This window comes from Diaporthe amygdali (genome assembly GCF_026229845.1).
Source record: "Diaporthe amygdali strain CAA958 chromosome Unknown NODE_42_length_345209_cov_65_521073, whole genome shotgun sequence".
NCBI lineage: Eukaryota > Fungi > Ascomycota > Sordariomycetes > Diaporthales > Diaporthaceae > Diaporthe > Diaporthe amygdali.
The window spans coordinates 125,303-151,953 of NW_026517062.1; the positions used below are offsets into that span (position 1 = coordinate 125,303).

The 26,651-nt window shown below is 54.6% G+C and overlaps 9 protein-coding genes across 9 annotated transcripts; 6 read left to right on the forward strand and 3 right to left on the reverse strand.

Moving 5' to 3' along the window:
• Window positions 1-637: 637 nt before the first annotated feature.
• On the forward strand, window positions 638-1,683 carry J7T55_007086 (uncharacterized protein; the record flags this gene model as incomplete). The annotated part of the gene is made up of 2 exons (XM_053134134.1): window positions 638-689; window positions 749-1,683. 2 exons carry the CDS (start codon window positions 638-640, stop codon window positions 1,681-1,683), a joined length of 987 nt encoding a protein of 328 aa, XP_052988037.1.
• A 772-nt stretch (window positions 1,684-2,455) lies between these two features.
• Window positions 2,456-4,176, forward strand: J7T55_007087 (uncharacterized protein; the record flags this gene model as incomplete). Its single annotated transcript, XM_053134135.1, has 2 exons — window positions 2,456-2,588; window positions 2,648-4,176. 2 exons carry the CDS (start codon window positions 2,456-2,458, stop codon window positions 4,174-4,176), a joined length of 1,662 nt encoding a protein of 553 aa, XP_052988038.1.
• Window positions 4,177-5,338: 1,162 nt separating this feature from the next.
• J7T55_007088 (uncharacterized protein) lies at window positions 5,339-7,558 on the forward strand (the record flags this gene model as incomplete). Its single annotated transcript, XM_053134136.1, has 1 exon — window positions 5,339-7,558. The coding sequence occupies one exon, from the start codon at window positions 5,339-5,341 to the stop codon at window positions 7,556-7,558; it is 2,220 nt and encodes a 739-aa protein (XP_052988039.1).
• A 792-nt stretch (window positions 7,559-8,350) lies between these two features.
• On the reverse strand, window positions 8,351-10,243 carry J7T55_007089 (peroxisomal targeting signal receptor; the record flags this gene model as incomplete). The annotated part of the gene is made up of 1 exon (XM_053134137.1): window positions 8,351-10,243. The coding sequence occupies one exon, from the start codon at window positions 10,241-10,243 to the stop codon at window positions 8,351-8,353; it is 1,893 nt and encodes a 630-aa protein (XP_052988040.1).
• Window positions 10,244-11,355: 1,112 nt separating this feature from the next.
• On the reverse strand, window positions 11,356-14,999 carry J7T55_007090 (cytoplasmic dynein 1 intermediate chain 2; the record flags this gene model as incomplete). Its single annotated transcript, XM_053134138.1, has 6 exons — window positions 11,356-11,764; window positions 11,844-12,003; window positions 12,082-12,269; window positions 12,564-12,642; window positions 12,870-14,820; window positions 14,880-14,999. The coding sequence occupies 6 exons, from the start codon at window positions 14,997-14,999 to the stop codon at window positions 11,356-11,358; spliced, it is 2,907 nt and encodes a 968-aa protein (XP_052988041.1).
• A 626-nt stretch (window positions 15,000-15,625) lies between these two features.
• Window positions 15,626-16,151, forward strand: J7T55_007091 (uncharacterized protein; the record flags this gene model as incomplete). Its single annotated transcript, XM_053134139.1, has 3 exons — window positions 15,626-15,649; window positions 15,792-15,981; window positions 16,078-16,151. The coding sequence occupies 3 exons, from the start codon at window positions 15,626-15,628 to the stop codon at window positions 16,149-16,151; spliced, it is 288 nt and encodes a 95-aa protein (XP_052988042.1).
• Window positions 16,152-17,687: 1,536 nt separating this feature from the next.
• On the forward strand, window positions 17,688-20,282 carry J7T55_007092 (oligosaccharyl transferase STT3 subunit; the record flags this gene model as incomplete). Its single annotated transcript, XM_053134140.1, has 5 exons — window positions 17,688-17,817; window positions 17,949-17,972; window positions 18,070-18,744; window positions 18,799-19,954; window positions 20,012-20,282. 5 exons carry the CDS (start codon window positions 17,688-17,690, stop codon window positions 20,280-20,282), a joined length of 2,256 nt encoding a protein of 751 aa, XP_052988043.1.
• Window positions 20,283-21,325: 1,043 nt separating this feature from the next.
• Window positions 21,326-24,234, forward strand: J7T55_007093 (uncharacterized protein; the record flags this gene model as incomplete). The annotated part of the gene is made up of 3 exons (XM_053134142.1): window positions 21,326-22,192; window positions 22,256-24,110; window positions 24,185-24,234. 3 exons carry the CDS (start codon window positions 21,326-21,328, stop codon window positions 24,232-24,234), a joined length of 2,772 nt encoding a protein of 923 aa, XP_052988044.1.
• A 1,150-nt stretch (window positions 24,235-25,384) lies between these two features.
• J7T55_007094 (uncharacterized protein) lies at window positions 25,385-26,356 on the reverse strand (the record flags this gene model as incomplete). The annotated part of the gene is made up of 2 exons (XM_053134143.1): window positions 25,385-25,825; window positions 25,901-26,356. 2 exons carry the CDS (start codon window positions 26,354-26,356, stop codon window positions 25,385-25,387), a joined length of 897 nt encoding a protein of 298 aa, XP_052988045.1.
• Between the last annotated feature and the right edge of the window lie 295 nt (window positions 26,357-26,651).

Genomic DNA, 26,651 nt, shown 5'->3' on the forward strand with positions numbered 1-26,651 from the left:
CCTGTTGGAACAGACTCTCATGACCATAGTGTACAGTACATTGTCCTTCCAGGTAGTCCGGAGATAGTTGAATCTTTAGACGAGCTACCCCTTGGCCTTGAACTCGCGTGTAATTCATCCGAGGAGGGAAGCGAAGTGATGACCGATTGTGAGTGAGTCGTGGTGATGCAGAGGCCTAGTCGCGAAGACCACGCGGCCTTCGAGCCTGGGAGGATCCGGAGTTTAGGAGAAAACATCACCTTGTAGTTGAATAGCCGCGGAGCAGAATATCTTGGCTTCATGTTAGTCAGGCAAACGCGGCTGACGAGGCGGTTGAGAAGGATCGCGGGTGGTGCCGCGTGCTGGCTAGATCGACCTTAACGCCGGGCGCGAATGAGGTCATCGACAGGACCCGCCCGGGAAGGTTTGAACTCCTGGGACGTTGCCCCAATCTGGCCGCTCATACCGCGACAATCGGAGATAGATAATCGATAATCTCCAAGCTTCACGGATGTACAAAAAGAGCCGCTCTCCTCTCGACATTCAACTGGAGTTCCACAGACTCGGCATCAACTCACAATCCACAGTCACAAAGTCTTTCTCCTGGGGAGGCTCCACAACATCACGCACAGATCTTTACACCTTAAACCAATTAGCCATGCCTCAGATCAACGGCCAAGAAGTCGGGCCCATTGGCTTTGGCCTTATGGGTATGTGTGGCAGACCAAGATGCTTCCAAAAGTTATGCACTAACAATCACTTTGATCAGGCCTAACATGGCGTGCAAAGCCCTGTTCTGAAGAACAAGCCTTTGAGGCCATCAAGGCCGCTCTCAACAACGGCTGTAACTTCTTCAACGGCGGCGAGTTCTATGGGAAAATGGAGTACAACAGCCTTGTTCTTCTGGAACGGTACTTCGCCAAGTATCCGGAAGACGCGGATAAAGTTGTCCTCAGCGTCAAGGGCGCGGGTGGCCCAAGCGGGATGCAACCGAGTGGCACCGAGGCCGAGATCAACAGGTCTATCGGCAATGTGATCAAGCAGCTGAACGGGCGCAAGAAGCTCGACATCTTCGAGTGTGCGCGCCGAGACCAGAACGTCTCGATGGAGGAGACATTCGGCGCGATGCAGAAGTTCATCGACGAGGGGAAGCTGGGTGGCATCTCGCTCAGCGAGGTCCGACATGAGACTCTTCTCGAGGCGGTCAAGATCACAAAGGTCGTTGCCGTCGAGGTCGAGCTCAACCTGTTCGCGACCGAAGTCCTCGAGAACGGAATTGCTGCGACCTGCGCAAAGCACAACATCCCCCTGATTGCCTACTCCCCCCTGGGACGCGGGCTGCTGACAGGAGAGATCAAGTCGCCCGATGACATCCCTGAGGACGACATGAGAAAGCACTTTCCGCGTTTCCAGCCTGGCAACTTTGAGCACAACCTGGTTTTGGCGGAGAAGGTCAATGAGATGGCAAAGAAGAAGGGAGTCACGCCGGGCCAGTTTGCCCTGGGGTGGGTCAGGACGCTTTCAAAGAGGCCGGGAATGCCCACCATTATCCCCATCCCTGGCGCCACGACAGCGGCCCGGGTCAACGAGAACTCAAAGCTAGTGGACCTCACGGACGAGGAGATGAATGTGATCGATGAAATACTCGAGAAGATGGAGGTCAAGGGATCCCGTTACCCTGACTACGTCCCCACGAACACCTAGATGTTTCCGTGCTTTCCCAGCCGCTGGGTAGGGGTCAGGATCAGGATCTAGCCAGGATGTGGACAGACTGTATCTTTCGCGTCAAGTCATGCCCGATCTCGGGTAGGAGATTATCCTGTAGGAAGCTACCCCATGGCGGGTCATCCCATAGGAGGCTATCCCATAGGAGATCATTCCATATGTGATTATCCTACAGGAGGTTATCCTATAGGAAAGATTGTACTGGTTGGTCTAGTTAGCAAACGAGATCCCATCTCAAAGTGGTTTGACACGATTTAACTGTGAGGCCAACATGCAGGTGTCGCGTCTTCAGAGCCCACAGAAGTGAGATTTGATATGTTTTCCACAGAGAGCTGCTTTCGCAGTCATCAGAATTGCAGAACTCAAATGTCGTTCATCACACAGACGGACAACCTGAGCCTCAGTGAAAAGGAATGAGAATAATGGTAACTCACCATGCTGCTAGTGCCATGGTCAACGGAACATAGCTAAGCGCGAAATCCAGACATCACATAGTGTCGCCAGGGGGTAAGCCCAGCCGATGTTGAAGAGTGCAGTTTGCCATTCGTGCTTTGCTGACGAGAACTGCTGCTCAGCGGATTTAAATGTTTTTATCCCCACCAGTTTGGCTTACCTAAGACCGGGGCTCCCATGCTCGTTTATAGGCCTGTGCTTTCAGGGGGCATGTCTTGTTCTCCCATTCCCCAAGTCCTTCGAGGAGTCTCGAACTGTCTCGGAATGATTTCTGACCGTGGAGGAATCAAGGCTGAAAATGGCATCTATCGCTTCGCATCCAGGCGTTGAGGTCCGCGGGACGAAAGGCTCAGGTAGTGGTAGAAGCCTATATGCTACCAAGTCATTCACCCCTGGGGAGCTCATCGCAACGTTCACAGACCCGATCTTAGGTGAGATGCCCGGCCAGCACCCACATCCCGTCCTCTAAACAAGTACTAACGCGCCGCAGCACTGCCCAACGGCCCATCCGCTAAGACGGTCTGCAGCAATTGTCTTGTACACAACGTGCCCACCAAGGCCTGTACAGGATGCAAGGCTGTATCGTACTGTGGCGGGCAATGCCAAAAAGAACACTGGAGTCTCATCCACAAGCTCGAGTGCAAGAGCTTCCGCAAGGTGAAGGACTCGGTGGATCAGGATTGGCTTCCCACCCCCGTCCGCGCTCTCCTCCAGGTGCTGCTCCGGTGGGATGACGACGAGGAGCTCAGAAATGCCTTCGGGAGGTTGGAGGGCAACCTGGAGAGGTTCAAGGTCAGGGAGGATATCTGGAACGATATGAGTCTCCAGGCTTATGGCGGCATGAAATATGCGGGCAGGAAAGAGGAGGATGAGCAGCTTCATCTCTCCCGAGATATCCTGTGCAAGATACAGACGAACTCGTTCGACAGGACCGACGTGGACACCGGACAGGCGGGCATCTTCCTGCATCCCACTTTGGCCATGGTGAATCACTCCTGTGTGCCGAACGCGAATGTCAATTTCCTCAAGCGCCAAGCATTCCTGAGGGCTGAGTTACCGATCAAGGAGGGCGATGAGATCAATATCTCATACATCGACTTTACGAAACCAAAACTCTTTCGACAACTCGGCCTGGCGTTGTATCACTTTGAGTGCGCCTGCCCGCGGTGTAAGGATGACCTGACTGTGTACGATGTCTGCCAACAATCACCGGTTATTCCTCTCAACTCTTTCAGCCTGGTTCCCAATCTTCAGAAACTGCGCAAGCCCGCAATCAGCCCACCGACATCCAAAAAGGAGCTCAAGGAGCTCAAAGACAGCATCGATGAGATCTATGTCGCCTGTCAAAACCCTGAACGGTCCAGGGGACCCACAACAACTGAGGAGAGGCTCATGGTGCTCAGACACCAGTGGCGGCAGTGCCAGCCTCTCATCGAAGCCGGCATGTGGGCGCAGGAACCCCTGGGCCTGACGGTTGAGCACGCCATCATGTACTACACAGAGATAGGGAGCTACGCACACGCGCTGGCGGTAGCTTGCTTCGCGGCACTGAACTGCGCGCCGTACAAGTACCCAGCACCGTTCAAGGAGAGGCGGCTGAAGGGCCTTATGGTCATCGCTAAGACGCTGACAAACACTGCGCCGCCGTCGGCCATGAAGGCGCTGACCGACATCACCGATCAGCGGGTGATGGTGTGCCTGCTCCAGGCGGACCAGGTGGCCATCTGCGAGGCCCTGGCGCTGATGGTGGAGAAGTACGGCCCGACAGCCCACTCGGAGGAGTGGGAGATCCTCCAACTGGCGAGGAGCATGCTTCAGGACATCGCGAGCCTGCCGGGCCGGGAGAAGGAGGCTGCGCTGCTGCGGGGATGGGTTGGGAGCAAGGACGAGGCCGGCACGAAGTACTTCAAAGAGCAGATCCTTCTGCCAATTGAGGACCTTGCTGGGTTTGCTGTGGATATTATGAAAGGGGACTTCGAGACCGATGAGCCCATCCTGGAGGTGGACAAGGTCGACTAAGAGAGGTGAAGTGCTGAGAAAGCCACGAAGGATCGATGTCACTGTTCGCGAGAAGCCTTGTTTGACCGTAAATGTCTGAGTAATAGGCAGCCCCATTGGACATGAATAATTACAGCTCGCAGACATTCCAAAGGCTTGCCGGGCGCCCAACAGGCACAGAAACGAATCGAGAAAATCCACACTTAGTTGCGGCTTTCAGAGACTATCTTGAGAGACGTCAGAAGTCATCCTTTTGGTATAATATCCCACTGGTGGTTAACCCCCTGGATAGGTTAGACCCAGACTTGGGATCTCCGTGAGCTGTAAGTCTCGAGTGATTCCTGTAGTTCTTCTCTGATGAGCAGCGAAGTGTATCAAGGCCCGTACTGTCTTAGATTTTAAGATTTATCCGCAGTTCTGAAGACACAAATCTGGGTCCGAAACTCACAAATTGTATGCGAAATCGCCTTAGTTACTCTGTGATGCCAAGTTTGAGTGCCAAAGCATTGAAATTCTGGCGATATTGTTGCCTCGCCCTCGTCTCATGTCCGATTGAGCCCATTTTGAAGGTAATCCAGGCGTGTGATGATTACACGAGTGAGCAGACGGAGAAATATAACAATAGAATTCTGACCCGATTGGAAACAAAGAGACATTTCGGAGTTAAAGGATTCAAACGATGTCAATTCTCGTCAGACACATTGAAGTCGCTAAGCATTTTCGCTAAGTATTCCAAATTCATGAGATCCATTAGCCTCTTCAGCTTGTATCGAGGCCAGGCCAGGCATCGACTTCTATAAATGTCCACTACTCTTGCAGTCAGCATCGTGGATATGCGAGATTGACAACCTTGACCACCCTTGCTGGTTCCCCATGTGGTTCCACGATTCACTGCAGAGGCGGAAGCTTGGGGGCGGTACTTGCGGGACGGTGCAGCAAAACCCCTGCGCTTGAGAAGGAGTCCCTGTAGATCATGCAAGCAGTGTAAATAGGTACGTAGTGCGATAAGATAAGCCAACTTTTTCGGGAAAGGGCAAGCCCGCAAGTCTGCCTCGCCTTCACCACCAGAACCATCAGCTCATCGCCATTTCACCAAAACCTTCCTGCATCTGAATTACGCTGCGAATACGTACTTTCACGCAGCTTCATATCGGTCTCCAGTGCCCATTTGCCCTCTTCCACCATGGATGAGGTCAGGGCTAATGGCTCCGCGGGCGAGTCGTCTGCTGCTGCTGGTGGACTCCAGGACACTGCCTCTGCCTCTGCCTCATCACACAGCGAATCCAGCGCTGGGGTGAAACGGTCAAGGGCTGATGATGGACAACAAGATGAGGTTGGCGATGATGGCTGGCACACTGTCGAACGTCGCCCCACCAAGAAATCTAAAAAGACACCCAAGCCAGAAGGGACCAACTATCCATCCATTACTTTTTCAAATCAAGCGAGGCTCCAGTCCAAGGTCAACATCAACCAGTTGAGGGACCTTGTCTTGTATATCATGGCTGACGGCACAGCTCCTCAATGGGTTTCGGTCAAGCACAGGCCACAGTTCAGAAAGATTGTCACTGTACTTGTACCTGGGCTGGAGGAGGCTATGTTCAAGCAGAACGTGGACTTCTCCATCTACAACACCAAAACGCCCGCCCAAGCGGTCGAGCGGCTGGTGACATCACCTGATGACTATTACCCCCGTCCTCTTTCAGGAGATAAGCTGCCAGAAGCTCTCAAGCCATTTGCTGCCATGTTTCCCCACCTTTGGCCGGTGAGAGCCACTGGCGACGACAAGCAGGGCCGCTTGCATTCTCCCATTGTCACCTTTCTTACAGCGCCTGCTCCAAAGAGTGCTGAGGACAAGGGGAAGAAGGGCCCTAAGCCAGTCAGAGATCCACAGGGCTGGCAGAACGTGAGGACTCGCATCACAGAATTCATCTTAACGCCAGAGCAATACGTCGAAAATGGATTCTCTGTCCACCCATGCCTCCTGCCAGACCAGAAACGCGAAGCCTTCACAGACCCGGAAGGCTGGACTCATACTCAAGTGGACAAGTTTGAGGATGGCGATGTGCCTGAAAATGAAGTGCAGCAGGGCAGCGTCACTGCGGGGCGCGAGGTCTTGGCCATAGACTGCGAGATGTGTATGACCGGAGAGAAGGAATTCTCCCTCACACGGATCAGTGTTGTCAACTGGGACGGCACAGTGGTCCTCGACGAGCTTGTCAAGCCAGACAAGCCTATCATAGACTACGTTACGAGGTTCTCAGGCATCACTAAAGAAATGATCGACCCGGTGACGACAACCCTAGCTGATATACAACGACGCCTGGTCGATCTGATCACCCCACGGACGATTCTTGTCGGTCATTCTCTCGACTCAGACATGAAAGCCCTCAAGATGACACATCCCTTTATCGTCGACACCTCAGTCATCTTCCCCCACCCCAAGGGCCAGCCGTTCAAGCACTCTTTGAAGTGGCTCGCTCAAAAGTACCTCAACCGTGAGGTGCAAAAGGGTGACAATACCAGCAGTGGCCACGACAGTATCGAAGATGCTAGAACGTGCCTGGATCTGGTAAAGAAGAAGTGTGAGAAAGGCAAAGCTTGGGCCGCAGGTGAGGCATCAGGCGAGAACCTCTTCAAGCGCCTGGCCCGCTCTGGTGTCAGCTACAAAGCTCAAGGGGGACAGAATGCTGTAGGGGGCGCTCCGACGGGCAAGTCCACCGCGGCCGTCGATTGGGGTGATGCCAAGCGCAGTGTTGCAAATCTAGCGGATATTGTGTTGGACGGCTGCAACAGTGATGCGGACGTGGAGCAGGGAATACTCCGCGCAGTGAAAGGAGATCCAGATGGCGCGGTGGTCAAGGGAGGAGGTGTGGACTTCGTCTGGGCGAGGATGCGCGAGCTCGAGGCTCTCCAGGGCTGGTGGAACCGCGCCAAAACGGATGCCGACGACGCCGCGGGGCCACCCAAAGAACTTGAAGAAGCGCACGCAGCCTCAAAGAACAACCCATTCGCAACCAAGCCCGGCACAGACTCACAAGACTCCGTATTCGCCAACGCCGTCCTCGACATGAATAGCCTAGCAGCGCCGGAAAGTGAGCCAGAGGCCAACAAGCCGCGTGAGAAGCCGGTTCTCGAAACCTGCCTCAACAGCCTTGCAGCGAGGCTGAAGCGCATCCACGACGCACTCCCGCCGTGCACCGCCTTCATCGTGCTCAGCGGCAGCGGTGACCCGCGCGAGATGAGCCGGTTGCAGGCCATGCACGCCCAGTGGAAGCGGGAGTACAACACGCCGGGCTCCAAGTGGGACCAGCTCAGTGTCAAGTGGACGGACCGCGAGGAGCAGGCCCTCAAGAAGGCGGCGCAGAAGGCGAGGAATGGCATCGCGTTCATTGGCGTGAAATGAAGTCATGATACTGCCTGCGTTGCGGACGATACAACGATATCTGCACTGACGGGGCCATGATTTGGGGCATGCCCCCTGACTTTGCTGAATTGGAGGGCTCAGGAACGACACCAGTTGACGTCGCCTGGAGAGCACCCACACCTAGATACACATATCACGTCGAGCGTCTATTAATGGCTGTTCGCGATTACAAAGGCAATGCGCTCCGAGAGGTCGCTTCGAAGTGGAGGACAATGATGTTCAACACTGCACTGAACAATTCTTGCTTGCTTGATAAAGCCCTTTGCTGGAATCTGCTTGATACCCATAGATATACAAAAGTGTACACGGCCCGTGTACTTGATGCCTCCGCTACCGACTTTTAATGAATGCCTCGCTCTGGCATGTCTGTGTGCCTGGTGTAAGAAGATGCGATCATGAATGCCCATAATTATTTAACGAATGCAGAGACATCATGGGACCTGCCTCATCTGGCCCCCAAACGCTTGCTCAGAAGCTGGGTCCATCTAAAGACGTACTAATCGCTTGAGGATTGTCGGGTGTCTTTCATAAGTGACACAAACGGCCCCACGGTATTAAGACCCGCTGGCTTGGAGACGCGAGGAAACCCCCCGGATGCACAATCGAGCATATACCCCTCCGCTCGATGCAGTCGTTACACCTCCACTCCAATATAAGGTAGGCCTCATGGGTCCGAGACTGCCTCTCCCAGGTAGTCCTGATCGTGGGCGTTCGGCGGCTGACTCGATCCCACGGGATGGTATGCCCCAGGGTTCCAGGGACGGAGCTCATCTAGAACTCGAACTCGGGGCGAAACACGTCCGGATCGACGCCGAAGACGACCTTCTCGCTGAGGTCGCGCCGGCTCATGAGCGTGAACACCCTCCGCAGCGTGTCGTAGAGAGTGGTGCTACGGTTCTGCGTCGTCATGCGGTCCAGGTGCTCCTCGCTGACGTCGCCGCCGTCGCCAGTGCCGCTCAGCAGCTCCCTCGCCTTCTCGCGCCCGGCCTTCTCCACCATCTTGTGCATGTCGAGCGCCGACAGCAGGTGGCCGGCCGCTTGTTCGTAGCAGCCGATGTTCATGCAACTCACGCCCAGGTTGTACCGCGCGCGGACGAAGTTGGGCCGCAGGACAAGGGCCTGCTCGTACGCGTGGATGGCCTGCTCGCTCTGCCCGCTGTTGGCCAGAGTGGCGCCGAGCCGGTTCCAGAGGAGGTGTCGCTGGTTCCGCTGGTTGGCGATGCCCAGCTCGCTGCTCGCAAGGGCGGCTTGGAAGCAGTCGACCGCCTTGTCGAAGTCCTCGCTTCCGTAGAACAGCACGCCCAGCCCGACCTGCACGTCCGGGTCCATGTGCTCGCCATCTGGGGCGTGTTGGGCTGCCTGGATGAACAGGTCTGTCACCTTGGAATGTAGGTCCGCGCGGTCCGTGAAGCCCATCTCGGCTGGGTCGGACAGCTTGTCTGGTGAGATCACCTGTGGATATTTGACCGAGAGCCAGCGCTCTAGCGTGCGGTATGCTGTGCTGTCGTAGCCTTCGTTTGTGTATGATACTGCGAGACCCATGAGGGCGTCGAGGTTGCCGGAGTCGAGCTGCAGGACGCGCTGGTATGCGCGGAGAGCAGCGTCTTCCTTCTCGTTCTGTGATTGTGCTGCGCCCAAGCGAGCCCACGCTTCGACGTGTCCTGCATCTTTCTGAACAGCGGCTTCGAAAGCCAGTGCGGCCAAGGACAGGTTCCCACCCTCGTCCATGATCCGTACACCCTCCTCGAAAGGATTTGCCTGGTCTTTGAACAGATTGTCTTGCTCGAACATGTAGTCCTCGATCAGAGGGTCTGCCGACATGCCTCGGGCTGGGTTCCACGAGTCCAGGCCATCGCCCCATTTGATGTCGAGGTCCTGCTCCGGCATATCTCGCATGGCCGCCTCATTATCCTGTATGCCCTTCCATATCGACTCAAAGTCCCCGAATCCTGTCTCAGACTCCACCAGCTTCTCGTCCATAGCGTTGAGCTCCCGCTCGATTTCCTCGACTCCGTCCTCCTCGTGCAGGTTGAACTGCTCCTCGAATCTCTTTTGCAGCTCCTGTGTTGACTCCTCGGTCTCGACTGCTTTCCCTTTTCCTTTGACATCGGCCTGCATCGGGGCTTGTTGAGAATACATGGGCATGCCGCCGTACATGCCAGGCTGCTGCATCATGCCCATAGATGACATGGGGCTGTAGATCCCACTGCCCATCATCGGCCGTTGGTAGGTCGACACTGCCATGGACTGCTGTTGTGGTGCGGGGCTTGACCTCTGTGCGATGGAGCGGTTTGCCTGCTGGAACTTTGCGAACTCGTCTGGAGAGAAGGACGGCGAGAACGATGGCGACGCAGACTGTGCCCGCAGGTGGACGCCCTGGTGAGGAGGATCAATCTGAAGCTGTCCACCGCCAGGCCCTGGCCTTTGTAACCGGTCGAAGGCCATCTCCGGCATATTTGGGCTCTGTTGCATGAAAGCGTTCATCTGGCCATCGAGGGCCGGGGTGCTTGGGCCGGCGCTGGTTCGGAAGCCCTGGGCAGAGCTGCCTGGGCCATTGTTGACGAAGCGATCCCGCTGGAGGCTGTTGTCTTGTTGAGCATGCTTGCTCAGCTGGCCCATGGGATTCGAGGTCGAGCACTCGGCTCCTCCTGAAAGAAACGACATTGTGTGTTGGGTGTGTTTCTTTGCCTGGGGTGTGGTGTGTGTGTGTGTGTGTGTGTCGATCTCGGAGGACCTTCCTAGGAACTGCCGGAAGAAGAAAGTAGTAAGGTGAGAGGGACAACAGGTGAACAGTGCCGTACTGTGACTACTAGCCTCGAATAGAATACTGTGTCTTGCGAAAGAATGGAGGAGGAGGAGAGACCACCTGCAGGTATGTGTAAAAACTAATAGAGGATGTTGAAGTCGTCCGAAGGCGAGGGGATGGAGCAAGCGGCAAGAAACATTACTGTTCACTGTTCACAGGGCTGCACATGTGAGGGGCAAACGTTGGGGAAGTGGGCCCGCCCACGGCCCATTTACCGCAGCGTCCCAGCCGAGCGGCGCCTGAAGTTTAAAACTTGCCGAGGCAGTTGCGAGCTTCCGATACTGTGTGCCAACGACTAGACTACCAACATTTAGGTGGACTGCCACTCCCACGCATTTTGTCAGCCTCGGAACGAATTCGACGCGTTGAGTGGTTACACACAGCGTAGGAATATAGTTGGATTTGACCATATAGACTTGACCCTTCCACATTTCACCCTCGATGTAGTCGAGACGCAGCCGATATCTATGCTCAATCTCGTCGTGAGCCGTCATCCAACCACCTCGGAACAGTTGGTATGAATCCACTTCCTTATGCAGACTTGGCACATTTGGAGTTCAGAAGGGGGGATTTCTCATCGTTCGGGATTCGTACACTAAATAAAGTCTGAGAGCGCCGTAGCAAATCCCCGACGACACGCCGAGAACGCCGCCCACCAGATCTAGTTGAGCTCTCTACATGTACATTTTGAAATGGTTCGTGACTCGATTCCAGAGTCCTCTCGTGTTGGTGCCCTTGTCGAGCCCAGCAGACACATCGGTCTGCGGCAATCTCGCTGGCCTTAGTAATCATGGAGGAGTTTGCTCTCTCCGCGCATCCGGTTATCGTCGATAGCCATGAGGTTGAACAGCTCAAAGAGCTGATCCTGTCTCCTGCGGCACATCAAGTCCGCGTAGCCACTCTGCCCAGTCTCATCCTCCGATCGTCGCATCGTTCCGAGCTCCATCCACTACTACATCTTGTCTGTCGTTTATCGCCTGTTGCTGGACTTGACGACCTCAGAGGCAAAGTCGAGCCTCAACTCCCGACCACCAATAGTTGTACCCTGCAGCTTGTTCTTCGCCTCCTGGCATGACTCCACGTCGGTGAAGTCGGCGTGGGCAAAGCCACGGGGCCATCCCGTGGTGCGGTCAACAGCGACACGGACGTCGGTCACGTTATCCAGTTCGCGGAAGATGCGGTTCAGCTCGGCGTCGGTCGTCTCGTAAGGGATGTTGCCGACGTACAGGGACTTGGTTGGTCCCATGGTCGACTCGTTCCTGCTAGACTTGGCTGTCCGGGGTGAGACCTGGATGCGGCGTCCGTGCCAGAACGACGAGTTGGTGCCCTCAACGGCCTTCTCCATGGCTACCTTATCGGTGAACCACACAAATCCGTATCTGCGGCAAGGCGAGAGTTAGTAAATAAGGAAAAGCGACGCCTGACTCCATGCCCTGCAGCAACTGTGTCATGACATACCCTCTGCTGAGACCGCGAGCATCTCGTGCGACAACCGCCTTGGTGACCTCGCCGTATTTCTCGTAAGCCTCCCTTAGGTGGTCCTCGTTTGCCTCGAACACCATGTTCCGGACGAACAGGCCGAAACCAGGCTCCTCTCCATTACGACCAGCTTTCTCGGCTGCGCAAATTTGTCAGTGCCTTGCGATTGATCATGACGCGCTCTGAAAGCATGTCTGCCAGACTCTGAGCCACTAACCTTCAGCGACGTTGGGTGCAGGCTCCTCGCTGGCGACACGCAGGGTTTGGGAAAAGCAGCGCACAGCCGATGGTACAATTATCCTTGGTGCAGAGATCTGTGTCGCGACTCCGAGAATTTGGACCTTGGCCACAGGGGCACGGGACGCCGAAACGGCGGCCCTCAATGCGGCGCGTCTGAGAGAGTTCCTGTAAACAGAAGTGGAGCGTTAGAATAAATCCAATCGAATGCGAATTAGGATGGCCAGGTTAGTAGGAATTGGTGTCACATACATTTTGAATAGATTGAGAATATGTAGTCTTCCCAAAAAAGATATGCCCCAAGCAGTTGCGATCGTAAAGTGGAAGAAATAACTTGGTTGAAGATGGCGACAAATGTATGATGGCAGAGAATCCAAAAAATTTCGTAGAGACGGGTGTCGCTCGCTTGACCTGCTAGACTCGCCCCCCTGCGGCCCGAAAAGTCGAAGCTACCTGACCTACCAACCGCTTATGTAATTACCCAGTACAGGGATCTGCTCCTCACCCGGACGGTCACAGCAGAACAAGGCTCTGGGCGTATCTGAGGTTTGCGCAGCATACAGATGTGTCTTCCTTGAAACATTCAGGAAGAACGTTGTTTTTTTGTGAATCACGAGAAAGTCCTGGTTGTACTTGGGGTATATTCATAAAGCTCATGACGCCAGAAGCACCCTCGCAGCTCGAGCTCTGTGTCCAAAGCAGGCACATCTCAGGAGATTATGCGATCCGAACATGATCCCTTTCGTCGCCCCTACATATCCGTCGCACCATTCACACCAACCGCCTCCACTCTATTTACCAATTTCTTGACGTTTGTCCACTCCTCATTCTTGAGGTTCTCCTTGCCACCCAAGTCTGGGCCAACCTCGAACACCGTCAAGGCGCCATCGATGCCGCCAACGGCTAACCGCTTACCCTCCTGCTGTTCCCACTTCACCTTGTTCAAGCTCTTGGAAAGCATGGCCCGGCTGTCCTTCCTCGAGCTGGGGCTGATCCTCGCCACCGGCTCCTCCGTCTCTACGGTGATGTCCCAAAGCTCAAGCCAGCCCGCGCCATCGACAAGCGAGAAGACGCCTGGCTTGATAGGTGACCAGGCGGCGTCGTAGACCACGTCCTCGCGGACGAACTCCATCAGGTGTGACACCGCACCCTCGCCTCCAGCACCGGCACCACCGATGCCGGACGTCGTGGCAGGTGCCCGCACCTTCCAGAGCTTCACGCTCCAGTCCAGGCTGCTGGAGATGACCAGGTCGCCGAGATCAACAGGTCCCCTGGCTGGGTGGAAGTCGAGGGACATGACGGGACCGGCGTGACCCTTGTAGCTCACCCGTGGATCGACACCAGCCTTGGCACCAGCGCGGTCGTATCTGTGGCACGGGAAGATGGTGCCCTCCTCTGTGCCGACCAAAAAGAAGGTCGGGTCAGTCTGTGGGAAGGACAGACAAAGAGGGCTGATGTAGTCAGTCTTGTTGGGTGGTGGCGCCTGCAAATTGAGTGTCTCCGCAGGCTGGGCCAGCATATCAACCGCCCAGCCGCATACCGTACCGTCGGTGGAGCATGAAATGATGTTGTTGGCGTTCTGTGTGCCGATTATATCGACAGCATAAACGGGATGTGTGTGTCCGTAGCCTGTAAGTGGCGTCCTCTGGACTGGCGCAGATCGAGCTCTCGTGTCCCAGAGTAGGACCTGTCCGCTGTATGCTCCGCCCACGATGAGGTTGGGGTGGAAGGGTGAGAATTTGGCGGTGAGAATGTCGGACTGTGCGTGGAACACAAACTCGGGTCGATCGTGCAGGTTCATGTTCCAAACTTGAACAACCCCATCAGGCTCATGCGGCGCCGAGGGGTTCTTTGTGTATGACGCCAGAACCAGTTCTTGAAACTTTGGGGAAAAGTCTATAGCGCTGACCATGCGCTTCTTGGACCACCGTTCGTCGTAAAACTGACTTATCTCCTTGACCTTGCGTCGGCCCTTGCCCCCGACGTTGCCTTGTTCGTCCTCGTCCTCGATGTCCTGCGCTCCTAGCGTGTAGTCTGTTAAAACATCATATTGATCCAGAGTCTTTTCGATGACCTTCAATGATCGATCAAAAAAGTCCACAAACTCGTCCGATGAGACAATCGCGTTCAATTCGTCGTTCGTCAAGGTCCTCGTAGCGAAGCTTGAGTCCGGCAAGGCCGCTTTCTTAACATCGCCTTCTGCCGTCAAGTCCTTTGCTGCTTGGAGCTCCTCCTCTATTTCCCTCCGAAGCTTTTGTCGCAGCTCTTCCTCCCGGTCTCGCTCTCTCCTGCTCATGCGCTTGTTGGATGTCGACGACGCATCCTCAGGCAAGGACTCGAGCGAGAATGCCCGTGGTCGTGCCGCTGCTGGGAACAAGTCCTCGGACGTCTGCACACCCTTGCTGTAAGAGAATACCTCCTTTACCGGTGAAGGCGGACACTCGTATATCGTTGTCAAAGCGACCGTGCTCAGGGTCTGTGGCTGGCTATACACGGTCTGACCTGGAATTTCGATGCCGGGCGGTGACGTGAACTCCGAGATGGCTCCATTGCTTGTCTCTCCAGCACTCAGGACACTGTTTGGACGGCTTCCTCGGTGTGCCGGCGATGCAGCGCCACCTGTAGTAACCGAGCCAGGACGACTCTCGCCAACTAGACTGTTGATAAGGGACTCGATTTCTCGACGATTGTCAGCTCGGGCAGGCGCTGGCGAGATCAACTGCAAGCTGGTCAGTAAAGTCGGCCTGGAGGGGACACTGTGGACAGGAGGCGCCTGACATCAGTGCCGCTGAAACTTGGGCGACCGGGTCCATTCTGAGTGGCGCGAAGCTCTCTCTGCCGCTTGAGCTCTGCGAGCTTCGCCTTCTTCGCGAGAATCTCGTCTCGACGTTGTTGCATTGCGGTGCGGTGTGCTGCCGTTCAACAGCCCATTTCCAGGACTTTTAGGATCAGTGGTAGGAGGAGGTTCTTTGAAGAAGATATCTGGGACTGCAGTTCGTATCTTTGTTGTCGGGCTTTCGATGTGAGTTGGTTGATTGATCGTCTTGTACTTTGAATGCTTTGCTCCTCATGTGTTCAATGCTCCTTGGGTCCAATGTCAACAGCGCGTTCGCGCCAGGGGGTCGGTATGCGCCGGTAGCGCCAAAGAGGAGTTGGGTACGGGGCTTCTTCAGGTTGCTCAGCAGGCCCGCTGGCCCTTGAGTCGTAGCCGCACACCCTGGCGTCCTCCCGCAACCGGGAACGTCCGTGCTCGCTCTTGCCTCGCTGCCAGCCCGTTCATTCATTCGGTGGTCAGCCATCCCCATCCTAGCAAGCCTGCTTTGGCTTGGGAGCTCTGCCCGGCGAAAATTCCCGACAGACAAACTTCGCAACGCCCAGCTCCTAAACGACATTCAACTCTCCCCGACTCGGCTCGACGACCATCCCCACCGGGTCAATTGACATCAATTGCCCGCCCCGCGATCTGTTTTTCAATCCTTCTCCCCTGTGTCACCAGCGGTCGCGAGGCGCCAACCAATCTCCCAATGTCTGCCACATCCGGAGTCAACGTATGTCATTCCAGAGCACCGCATGCGATAGCCCTTTCTCGCGCAACGACCTCAACCCAATCTCCGTCGCATATTGTCGCAGATGGATTGCTCGTCAGAGATGGGACATTGGAAGTAATGATGCTGACAGACTTGTCTTCAGGTACTCCGGTACTCCGCCCTAGCCTTCGGCGTCTTCTACGGCTTTTCTCATCAAAGATCGATCAACGCGGCCAACAGGGTAGCTTCGGAGAAGCGTGATTATGAGCACAAGCAGCAATTAATACAGAAGGCTAAGGAGGAGTACGCGAGAAAGAAGAACCCAGCACCCCTGGGCTCTGCAACTGGCGGACGTGAGTACCGACTTCCGGAATCAAACCAGAGCTTCACACCTGGGCGCTGTCCGGACAATGTCACAAAAAGAGGGCACAAGCTTACGCCAGTATTAGTTAACCAAGATCCAATGAGCTCCAACTTCGACCTGGAGGCATACTTCAACGCCCTGGTCAAGGAGAGCCCTTAGAGCTGGTGAAAGTGGCCATTCGAATGGAGACCTTGGAAAAGGAGTAGTTGCGGTTAGGACCAGGCGGGAAAGAGGACAGGCCAAGCTCACACGGCACGGCAGGCAGGCAGGCGGTTTTTGCGGGGAGGCGATACGATCCCTATGCGACAGTATTTCGGAACGATGGATGGCCTGGCCGAAGCACACAAAAAGCAGATCCACGCGATAATCCGATCCATGAGGACTGCGGCATTAGACCTTTTTTACCGACCTAGAAACCTATCCGAAAAGTATGCGACTGTACAATATTAAATTAGACGGCATGTCAAAGGACTTATTAAACCACGCAATGGTGACCGATCAGACCGTTCTCGTATATGGCTCAGAGTAGGTCCAGGACTGAGCCTCTGGCTGCTGGTGAAGTCAGAGAGGAGTCCAGCAGCCGCCGAGTTGATCTACGTCATGGCAATCAAGGCCTCAAGTGAAGTCTGACTGCAACATGCAGAAGCTGACAGCCCTCCAGCAGGAGTCTTCCGACTTGTGGGCATTACGACACATCTGCACGTAGGGACTGGTACAGGGCCTGATGCAGCCAGCTGTGAAATGAGAACATGAATGACATTGCTATTCTTGGCACTGCCTACAGAACTTCCAAGGTTGTCTCCTTCTACAACTCGCAGGGGCCTCAAACCTATGACCTAAACAGTACATACTTCCCTGAGATAACTCGGAGGATGACAATCGCTATATCTAGGTAAAAGATTTTTGCTTCTTCCGGAGAGTTCTAGGTACCTGGCAAGCCCTTGGGTTCTCTGCAAGCCGTATGATGGCCTGTCTATCATTTCTCACGTTTAAATTATACTGGCTTCAAGTTGGCCTTTCAAGCAAGCTGTAGTGGGGGTCTTCCTTAAAGAAGAGAATCATCTAATTGTGACCTGCCATCTTCTAACTTTGTGGCTTATGGTGTCAGGTCACAAATTGATGGTTTCTATTCTCCAGGTGTACAGGCTAAATAAATAGAGCAGTTCTTGATATGCTAGAGCTCACATGCCTAGGCACAGTACGGAAGCGACCCTGGTAATGCCCTGGAGGAATACACTGGCTGATATATGGTAGATAAGGACCAGCAAGCTATTCAATGACCTTCAAGTATTTCCACATAGCGGGGATGCTCAGTCTAACATCTCGAGGCTTGTGCACAGGGAACAAAATGAACGGTCATGGGTACTCTCACTCCTACTGCAGGCCATGGCGCTTCCAAAGGGAGCTTCTTGAGGTCTGACTTGTTAAAGATTGGATGGCCCGAGCTTCCCATATTCGAGGTACACACACCCGTTCCAAAACGGACCCACACCTTATAGCCCCTGCCGCCAAGACTTACTGCCGCACGCCAGCTTGGAGACTGACGAAGCTTCAAACTGTCCTGAACCTCTTACAGGCGACGTATTTCTGGAGCTATCGGGGGATTGTCAACACCACTGCCTGAACACAACGACGACACTCCCACCTTCCTTTCCTCAGGCTTAGCCTGTTTTCCTCTTTATCAATCAGCCCACCATGTCGGCTGGCGTTCCTACTCTTCTTTCTGGCAGCAGCCAGGGACAGAACACAAGAGCTCTGTTCCGTGTTGTCATCCTCGTCTTGATCGCTGGAGCCGCCGTCGCCAGCCGTTTGTTCTCTGTCATCCGTGAGTATATTTGCCTCGCGTCCCCACGAAGCTGATTCCTATCTCCACCATGGCATGCAGTATCTATGGACGTGATCAATTGAACCGTCTATTCGGTATATTTGAATCATGCTAACAGCTGTCTTCCACAGGTTTCGAGAGTATCATCCACGAATGTCAGTATACCTTCGGCTCGCGCCTCGATCGCCAGCCCACCCGAGCGCTGCCTTGCCTCACCACCAGCTCTGATCGCTGACACCTCTCTTTCTTTAGTCGACCCTTGGTTCAACTTCAGGGCTACCAAGTACCTGGTCGCAAATGGATTCTACAGCTTCTGGGACTGGTTTGACGACCGAACATGGTATCCTCTTGGCCGTGTCACGGGCGGAACTCTGTACCCCGGCCTCATGGCCACCAGCGGCATCATTTACCATCTATTCCGCCTGCTGACTATTCCCGTCGACATTCGAAACATCTGCGTCCTGCTCGCCCCGGGTTTCTCTGGTCTCACAGCCCTCGCAGCATACTGGTTGACCAATGAGTTGTCTACCTCCCAATCTGCCGGACTTCTAGCCGCGGCCTTTATGGGCATCGCCCCCGGGTACATTTCCAGGTCCGTAGCTGGCAGCTATGACAACGAGGCCATCGCCATCTTTTTGCTGGTCCTCACCTTCTTCCTCTGGATCAAGGCTGTCAAGCAGGGCTCCATCATGTGGGCCGCTCTGTGTGCACTCTCCTACGACTGGATGGCCGCGTCATGGGGTGGATATACTTTCATCGACAACCTGATCGCCGTCCACAGTCTCATGCTCTGTGTTTCGGGCAGGTACAGCAACCGGCTCTATGTCGCTTACACCACTTTTTACGCCATCGGATTCTTGGGCATCATGCAGGTCCCATTCATCAACTTCCTTGCCATCAGCACCAGCGACCACTTCGGAGCTCTCGGTAAGCCAATCTATGTTCCTATTAACGCGGGATGGCTCTTACTGACTTGACTAGGCGTCTTTGGTTTGATGCAATTCTACGGATTCTTCAACTGGTTCACGGGCATGTTCGACCCTAAGGTGGTCAACAAGTGGCGTTGGGTGTCGTTCTTTGGTCTCATCGTTCTTGGCATCGCTGCAAACGTTGTCCTCGTCAAGGCAGGCAAAATTGCAGCCTGGGGAGGGCGTTTCTACTCGCTGTTTGACACCGGATACGCCAAGATCCACATCCCTATCATTGCATCAGTCTCAGAGCACCAGCCGACCGCCTGGCCGGCATTCTTCTTTGACCTGAACATGTTGATCTACCTCTTCCCGGCTGGCATTTATCTGTGCTTCGACAGGCTGGGCGACGAGCACATCTTCCTCATCAGCTATGCTGTGCTTGGCAGCTACTTTGCTGGTGTCATGGTTCGTCTCATGCTCACGCTCACACCCTGCGTTGTTGTCGCGGCGGCCATTGCAGCATCGACCATCTTGGACAATTATTTGTCGGCCGAGAGCCCGGAGCCGCAAGAGGAAGCCGCCGAGGCCGCAGACGTCTCAGCGAAGAAGGACAAGAGCAGCAAACATAAGCACTCGGACCCGTCCAAGAAACCCATCGTTGGGATCTACAGTAAGACGTCGAAGTTGGTTGTGGCCGCGGGAATGCTTGTTTACCTCATCCTTTTCGTCATGCACTGTACTTGGGTCACATCCAACGCCTACTCTTCCCCGTCTGTTGTCCTGGCCAGTCGCATGCCCGATGGTAGCCAGCACATCATCGACGACTACCGTGAGGCGTACCAGTGGTTGCGACAGAACACCAAGGAGGATGCCAAGATCATGTCTTGGTGGGACTATGGCTACCAAATTGGTGGCATGGCTGACCGGCCCACTCTTGTCGACAACAACACGTGGAACAACACTCACATCGCAACTGTTGGCAAGGCCATGAGCTCCCGCGAGGAGGTTAGCTACCCCATCATGCGCCAGCATGAGGTTGACTATGTCCTTGTTGTCTTTGGCGGTCTCCTTGGCTACTCGGGCGATGACATCAACAAGTTCCTCTGGATGGTCAGGATTGCTGAAGGCATCTGGCCAGACGAGGTTAAGGAGCGAGATTTCTTCACACCTCGTGGAGAGTACCGTGTCGATGACCAGGCCACCGACACCATGAAAAACTCGTTGATGTGAGTCTATGCCTTCTTTCCAGATGCGCTCCAACCTCCTTGCTAATTATTTCATAGGTACAAGATGTCGTACTACAACTACCACAACCTTTTCCCCAAAGGACAGGTTACTGACCGTGTCCGTGGGGCCCGCTTGCCGTCAGAGGGCCCAGTGCTCAACACTGTCGAGGAAGCTTTCACCAGTGAGAACTGGATCATCCGCATTTACAAGGTCAAGGACCTCGACAACTTCGGCAGAGATCATGGTGCGGTGGCAGCTTTCGAGAAGGGCCACAAGAAGAAGAAGCCCGTCAAAAAGCGAGGCCCGAGAACACTCAGAGTTGAGTAGGTTCCTGCGCAGATGTAGAGCGACTTGTGTACAAAAAGGTCGAGTAGAAGGGTTTTCATTTTTACCATGAATCAAGGAAAAGTGGTTCGGCAAGCCGCCGATGTACAAAAGTTGATCGTGTCAATAGAAGACTCGAGATTGTTTCATGAACCCTTTCTCTGTTGCAATGGTGCTATTTCCTTGGACTGGTCACAGTGTACTCCGTTTGCTCACTAGTGATGCCTGAATCTAGATGTTGTTGTCCCAATATTTCACACTAGCTGTGGTGAGAAAGGTGAGCCAGTTCTATGTCGAAAGTCATCTCACTCGTTCACCTGTCAACACCGAAATCGAAGAAGAGCCACTGATAGTCTCCAAGGTTGCTAAGCCCCGTCTGAATCACTGATTCTTTTCACATGAGAGTTCTGCCCATACCACAACTTCCTGGTCAAAAGTTTAGGCACCTTCCGTCCGAAGTCGTGTTGCCGTTGTAAAGGATTGACTACAATCCATTTCTGCCACCAACTTGCTCCCTCTGAGACTTTCTGCTTCGCTGCAGTAAGCTTTCCTCGCCTCATCGCAACCTTCCCTCACCATCTCTCCATCTCCCTTCACTACGCCATCTTGATCTCCCCTTTCGGAAACTCTCTGTATCTTGCACGTCTCTCCGTCAGTTCGCCTCCTCACGAACGACATCGCTCCTTCTTTCTTAGTCTCATCACCTCTCCTTGGGGCTGCCGCCTCGCTGTCGCAACCTCGTCACAGTGTCCACCACCAACTGCCCTTTGTCAGTGCTGTCTGTTGCGGGAACAGAAACGGCTGCTGCAAGACTGCCATAGAAACATCTCATGAACCTCTGGTGGCGTTGTTCAGTCCAAGAAGCCAGGAGTATGAAGTCTAGTAGACGTCGCTAGTGAGCTGCACTTGGGACCTGCAACTTTGCGCATCAGCTTACACGTTGTTACAGCTCAACCTCAGACAATTCCATGGAGGATCGCCGTGCTCGCAAACACAGCAAACACGGCCCAAGAGGCCGAGGCAACCATCCAGCCGGTGAAAGCAACATGGCTCCACATATCAGCAATCATCGTGACTCCCGCAGAAAGATCTCGCATAGATATGATGGCGATTTTGAGTCAGATGCGGACGAAGGTTTGACTCGAAGTGAATCTGCACGAGGACCGACAAAGGTTTCTTCACAAGGAGCGTCACAACACGACGAGGGAAAGGCTTCCCTCTACCGCCACCTCAAAGAAGTCCAGAGGGTCCAGCGCAAGGTGGCTCCCTCTGATCTGTCATCGGAACAGGAGATACACATTCACTACGTTCCCATCATCAGCTCTTCTCCTACCAACCCTTTCACCTCCCATCACCGGTCACAATCGCCTTCGGACAAACACCAAACCTGCAAGTCCAACTCGCAAGTGACCCCAGCCACTGACAAACATTCAACCATGTCTCGAGCTAGCAGACGAGAGCGTTCTCGTTCTCACGATCGTTCTCGCAAATGCTCGCCCAGGCGATCTAAACACGGCCACGAGAAGCGCGGCAAGCATGGCAAGAAAGCGGACCCCTACCTCGAGCCGCTGAAGCAGCGTTGGATCTGCTACGAGTGCGGCAAGATCAGGTCTGACAAAATTCGTGAGCGTCACCCTCTTGCAGTCGACCAGAAGATGCAGCCAAATTGGTGTGGCCGTTGTCGCATCAGCCACGAACTCAAGGGCAAACCGCTGGCATGGTACGGTCAACGCCATTACTGTTGGGGATGTGGCATCGTCCGCTCAGAGAAATATCATCGCGAGAACCAACTCGCTCCAAGCCAGTCGTCGGGTCCCAATTACTGCAGGCCTTGTCGAGAGGCATCACCTGGCTACGAGCACAATCTCCGTGAGGCAAGCGAGATTGGCGGCGAAGCCACTGCTGTTGACAAGGTACGCCTCCAGCCTACGTGGTTTCCACCTCATACTGTTAACTGACCCAATCATAATCAACAGGCATTCATGCGCCAGGTGCACGACGCCAACCTGAGCGCCATCGAGGAGGACAAGGACGACCACACCAGCACGTCCAACCGCGCGCCTGGAAAGGAGAATGACGCTCGCGAGGGCCTGCTCAGGACCAGGGAGACCACCAGCTCTTTGCTCAAGAACCGCTCCTTCAAGACCAAGACATGTTCCTCCTCGTCCTCCTCGTCTTCCGAGGGCAACATGCCTATCAAGAAACTTAAGGATATGCATCTCGAGGCAGACAGGACGCTCAACTTCGGGGGCGAGGCCAGAGATGGAGGAGGTCGCCTCTCTGCGGGCTCCTCCTACAAGCCCCCTTCCGTCGAGTCTGTATCTGGCTGCGGCTCTTTGGTTGGAGGTAAAGTGAAGACCTACCACGTTTCTCCCCGTGACATCGAGCACCTGGCTCGAGCTGACGGAAATGGCGACTGCGAAATGAAAGATATCGGTACCGACATGGCGGACAAGGCTTGCCAGGCAGACATCGACACGACCATGCAGACGTGTCTCGGCGGACCTGACACCGCAGTGTCACCCATGGATGTCCACCACCAGACCGACTCTGGCAGTAGACCCACCACGTCCGGCACAGATGGCTCTGGCATGTTCTGCAACTTCCCGTCTGGCACCTCGAAAACTTCTGCTGCGTCTCTTCGCTGCCGTCCTCGCCGCAACCCTGCGGAGACAAGCACCGGAAGCCCTCCAGAGCGAGATGATTCCATTGCTGACATGAACATTGGTGACAACCTGCGCCACAGCTATCTTGGCTCTATCCCCTCAGCTCAGTGGCCGGCTCACGAGGATGATCATGGATTGCCTTCGCATGGGACCTTCGGAGAAGTTCACGGTGTGAACGGTATGGCCGGCGGATATGCCCAAGGTCGGACATTGTCTGGCTTTCCGATGCCACCGACTCCTCCGTTCGAGGCTCGTTTCCAGCCAAGCCGGGACCACTCATTCTACGACTACCACCGTCACAACATGAGTCCAGGCAGTCCCTATGGAATTGAGACTCGCTACGGTGCTAGCGGCTTCGGCCCTGGCGGTGGCGCGGAGGCCCTTCGCCCAGACTTCGATCGGCCTCGTGGTAGCTTCGACTCTGCTGCCCACTTCAGCGATGCTCACTGTCGTCGTGACTTCTCTGGAAATTCCTACTACGACCCCGCCACTGAGGGCAACTATGAATACAACGCTTCGTACCCCAACGACGGCTTCTCTCAGCATGCGCCGAGCTACCAGTACGGACACCAGCCCCAGTACGATGCCCAGACTCAGTACGGTCACCAGTCGCAGTATGGTCCCTCGTCGCAGTATGAACCTCAGACTCAGTACGGTCCCAATGCTCAATATGATTCTCAGGGACAGTATGGACACCAAGCCCAGTACAACAGCAGTAACTTCCCTCGGCAGGCCACAGCCTTCGGAGACGGTGGCAACTATGCCTCGGAGGACTTTGGTTACACAGGAACCGACAAGGGCAACAAGGTTTGGACCGCCAACAGCTCCTCCAAAACCTGGGTTCCCACGCACGAAGAGGTCCTTGAATACATGCAGCAGAAATACATGAGCGGAGGTCCGCAATACCAGGGAAAGTCACAGACGACGCCCCGCGCTGAGCCGCAGTGGAAGATTTACGAGGATGAAGACGACGGAGCCGCAATGGAGCAGGACCGTTCCGGCACGGACTCCTATGCGTGGCGTGACGGCAAGACCTCCGTCCACCATGTCAACTCGACCACTCCTGGCAACACTGTGACCATTCTGTCGATCCGTGAGATCACGAGTGATGAGGACCTCCCTACCAAGTTTGGTAGAGGTGAGGATGATGATTATGATGATGACGGTATGTATTGAACTCTCGATTGGGGCTGCCGGGAGCGAAGAGATCACTGACCATATGCGCATTTGGGGTGATAGATCACGACAGCGATGGGCGTTCGTCTCTGACTGCCATCCGAGCGGGCTGAAGACTGCTTTCACACTGATCTCTGTCTGCCTATATGGCGTAAGTTTCTCCATACTTTCTTCAAAATGCCAGCAAAGAAAGCAGATCTGACGATACTGGAACTCGCGCAGTTGTATGATCGATTTACAGATCGATCCTCCCAACGGGACTGCTGTCTACCAACAGTGCTTGTGCCTCGCAAAGCTCTGTGCTTGTCCATGAACGGAACCGCTTTGGTTCTTACGACAATGCTGCACATGTCTCAACAACACAAGAAGAAGAAACTTCTGTCTGAAATATTGCCAACAAACAAAATTGCCAGCTAATAAACCTGTCATGCTGGTCGATCGATTGCAGCCTCCGCGCTGCTGAGGGGGCAACCGAATCCCCCCCACTCGTATTTTTTATCTGTCTCGCCAGCCGCCTTCGCTGGTCTTCTACTTCTCTCCAGACTTGCGGGAGAAAATGAGGGGCTTTCCGCAACTATCTACGTTGCTGTCACGAAGTCAATGCTCTCGTGAACAACCGTTGTCCAACAGCAGGAGCTCTCCATGCCTGAGCACTTGCCACGAATGACGACGATAACGGCTATGATGAATGATGGATGCACTGGAAAGGCACCCCAAAATCGAGGTGAAGGCTGAACATGGAAGGGGGTATGTTTACGGCGGAAAAAGCCTTTTGATTGATAGCCTCTGTGGATGGTGTCCCATAGCTGCGTTTCCTTTATGATTTCTTTGCTCTATTTGTTTTCATTTGTGGTTGACTGGGGAGAAAACCGGTGGCTTCTCGGAGGCGGCTAGCTGTGTGTTGATGTGTTTTGGATTCGCCCGAGTCCGCTTGGATATTTGATGTACACATTTCCCAGCATCGTTAGCTGTCAAACAATCTGTCGCTTTGTCGGCACTGATTGATCGGATTCATGGGCATATTGCAGATTCAGGGCCCTCGCATCTCCGTCTTTGACACCATGTGTCCCACTCGTGCTCTGTAATTGTGGAATGATTCGTGCAAATTAAGCAAGTGGTATCATTTCTCCTAGTGTCACCTTGTACGGTATATCACCTGCCGTCCGTCTATGCCTCAAGATTGGCACATCGTTACCACGCCGTGAGCTACCTGCGCTATGATCGAACGGTGATCACGAAAGACGCTTCAAATGCATCAACACCCTACTCCTCAGCGGCAACCGACGCAGTATGTTGTGCCTCAGCCGTGCCCGACGTGACGTCCTGTGCCTCCACTTCATCCGCATCGCCCGTCTTCTTGCTTCTCCGTTTCCGCTTCTTCTTAGCGGGCTGCTCTGATGATGCATCGTCCTTGGGCTTCTCGTCCTGTTTTGATTTTGAGCCGCTCTCCTGCTGCTGTGACTGTTTCTTTGGCTTCTTCACCGACAAGGGGTTCGGTCCCTTCTCGCCCTTCCTCTTCTTCTTCTTCTTTGGCTCCTCATCCTTCTTCTCCCCCTCACCTTCGCCGCTCGCATCGCTATCGTCTTCGTCTCCTCGTTTCCTCTTATCTCCTGTTGCTGTCTCGGACTGCTTCAGCTCGGCGCGGAATTTGGCCCTCTCGCCCTTCTGGACGACCCTCGTAGTCGCCCCAGCCATGGGCTCGAGCTGTTGTTTTATGCAAAGTCAGTGTCGGTCACACCACAGTATATGACGCATCTGATATCCCACGCTATTACTCACAATCATGACGGACCGGTTGATGTACACCAGCGGCACGCCGGGGATCCCCCTCATCTTGGACCTGACCTCCGTGTCCTGGCTGGCGACGACGTATCGATGCTTGTTCTTGGGGCCGACCACGCTGCTCAGGCACTCCAGCGTGGAGCAGGGCTCGGGGAACTCCTCCGGGTGGTGGCCGCAGCGCCGGCGCTCGTAGTCCTTGGCCTTGTCGATGACCTTGCTCACGCCGGGCTCCTTGTTCTGCGCGTACAGGTGGCGCATCGAGCACTGGGTGATCAGGATCTTGACCTCGCCGTGCAGGGTGTTTGCCAGGTACTGCGGCAGGTCCATGGCGAAGCGGTGGGCATCTTTGACGAGTTCGGCGTCGACGATGACCTGGTACGGCTGACGGAAGCCGAAGGCGAGCTCGAACTGTTTGAGGAGTTTGCGATATTGTTTGGAGCGTTTGCCTCTCATTTTGGGCGGTCAGGTCCTTGGATTATGTTGTGTTATGTTGTGTGGGAGTGCGCATGTGCTGAAGGACAAAAAGCACGCTCTGGTGACAGAGCGATTGAGGCTTGTGACGGAATGCTGGGTTCTCTCTACATGCCGCAAAGTCGAATTTGGAGTTGGGACCTCTCAAAATATTTCATTATCGTAGCTTCCCGCTTATCGGGCGGCAGGTCCCCCAAGGGACCTAGGTACGTACGGTACTTGCCCCACAGTTTCTCTGACAGCGGCTGATCAGCAGAAATAAGGTTGCTTGCAGTGA